We start from the raw sequence: 1241 nt of genomic DNA on the forward strand, positions 1-1241 counted from the left end.
CGCGCGGCGCCGGGAATACCAATCCTAATATACCCAGACCATACTTGTTGTAGAAATCCTGTATGACCTGAGAATCCGATCTCTTTTCTTTTATCCTCGGCAGCGATCTGGATCTTTTCACCTGCAACCGAAGCAAAGTTCTTATTGATGGGCTATATGTCTGTTCATCAACACAACAGTTTATTTCTAGGAATATGTCAGCTCTATTTGTACGTCTTGTTAACTCTGACTTCTACTATCTTATCTTAACTTCTGTCTTACCTCTTCTCTGGCCTTCCTCTCCGCCTGCAGCTTTATGTACTGGGTTATGCTCTCCTCGGCAGCACGGCCGAACGTCTGTCCGTAGCGGAACATCAGCCCGGGAATGTAACCTGTGGGAGAGACGCGCTTTCATTAACAGGTAGACGAGGACGCCACAAAGCCCATTTGGAAGGCGAACCATCGATAGGCGTCGCGTCGACCTCTGAACTCCTTGTAGGCTTTGTTGGCTTTTAAACAATAGGCCGAAGTGTACTAAAGGGCGCTGCCGGCTTTGCCTGGCTTGCTGTGTCGCCCTCGCTGTGATTTTGGGAGGACACAGAACTAACTTCTTTTTATCCTACATTCATGTCCCGGGCTAAGGCGACTCTCTTGCACAACTTTCGTATTGACGGCGATTTTTTATCATTTGGTCGCCCTTCCCGATGTCAGAGAGATTGCTGTACATGTGCACAAGTGGGCATGTAAAGCACTAGTTTCGCAACGAGATGTAGGGGCGGGTAGCAAATAGGTTTTATATCTGCCAAACATCCTGTTTGTTATTATATTTTTATGAATACAATAATGAAAACAAGTACACCTAAATTGGCACGAATCTAAAGTACACCGTTTTATCTCATATGATAAAGCCAATTAATGAAACTTGATTGTTTTATGTTTTCAATTAAAAATGCAATTAATTACATTTTCGGCTAATTATCAAAACTCATATTTTCGTTACCATGATTGTTCAACTTTTTTCAGTCAAAACAATTAATGATTCTACAAGGTCCTGAAAGCGATGGCTTTCATAAGATCAATTTCATTCTGACAATATAACTTTTACACCTACGATACCTGATTAATATGGCAATTATATAACCGCTATCCATTGACGAAACGAGTCATTGGATTTGGATCACACAGGCGGCCAGGAAGGTAATTGTCTGTGTTTATGACTTTCCCTCTCGTGCACTATCTACCTATGTAACTGTGTGGCTCTA

General features: G+C 42.3%; 1 protein-coding gene across 1 annotated transcript in view; it reads right to left on the minus strand.

The window, feature by feature from the left end:
• Positions 1-1241, minus strand: part of LOC119590330 — a gene marked incomplete in the record, with an annotated part of 105407 nt that overhangs the window by 714 nt on the left and 103452 nt on the right. The window contains 2 exon segments of the mRNA XM_037939003.1: positions 20-121; positions 262-369. Coding sequence (XP_037794931.1) covers positions 20-121; positions 262-369 — 210 coding nt within the window.

Source organism: Penaeus monodon, chromosome 27 (genome assembly GCF_015228065.2).
Source record: "Penaeus monodon isolate SGIC_2016 chromosome 27, NSTDA_Pmon_1, whole genome shotgun sequence".
NCBI classification, from domain to species: domain Eukaryota; kingdom Metazoa; phylum Arthropoda; class Malacostraca; order Decapoda; family Penaeidae; genus Penaeus; species Penaeus monodon.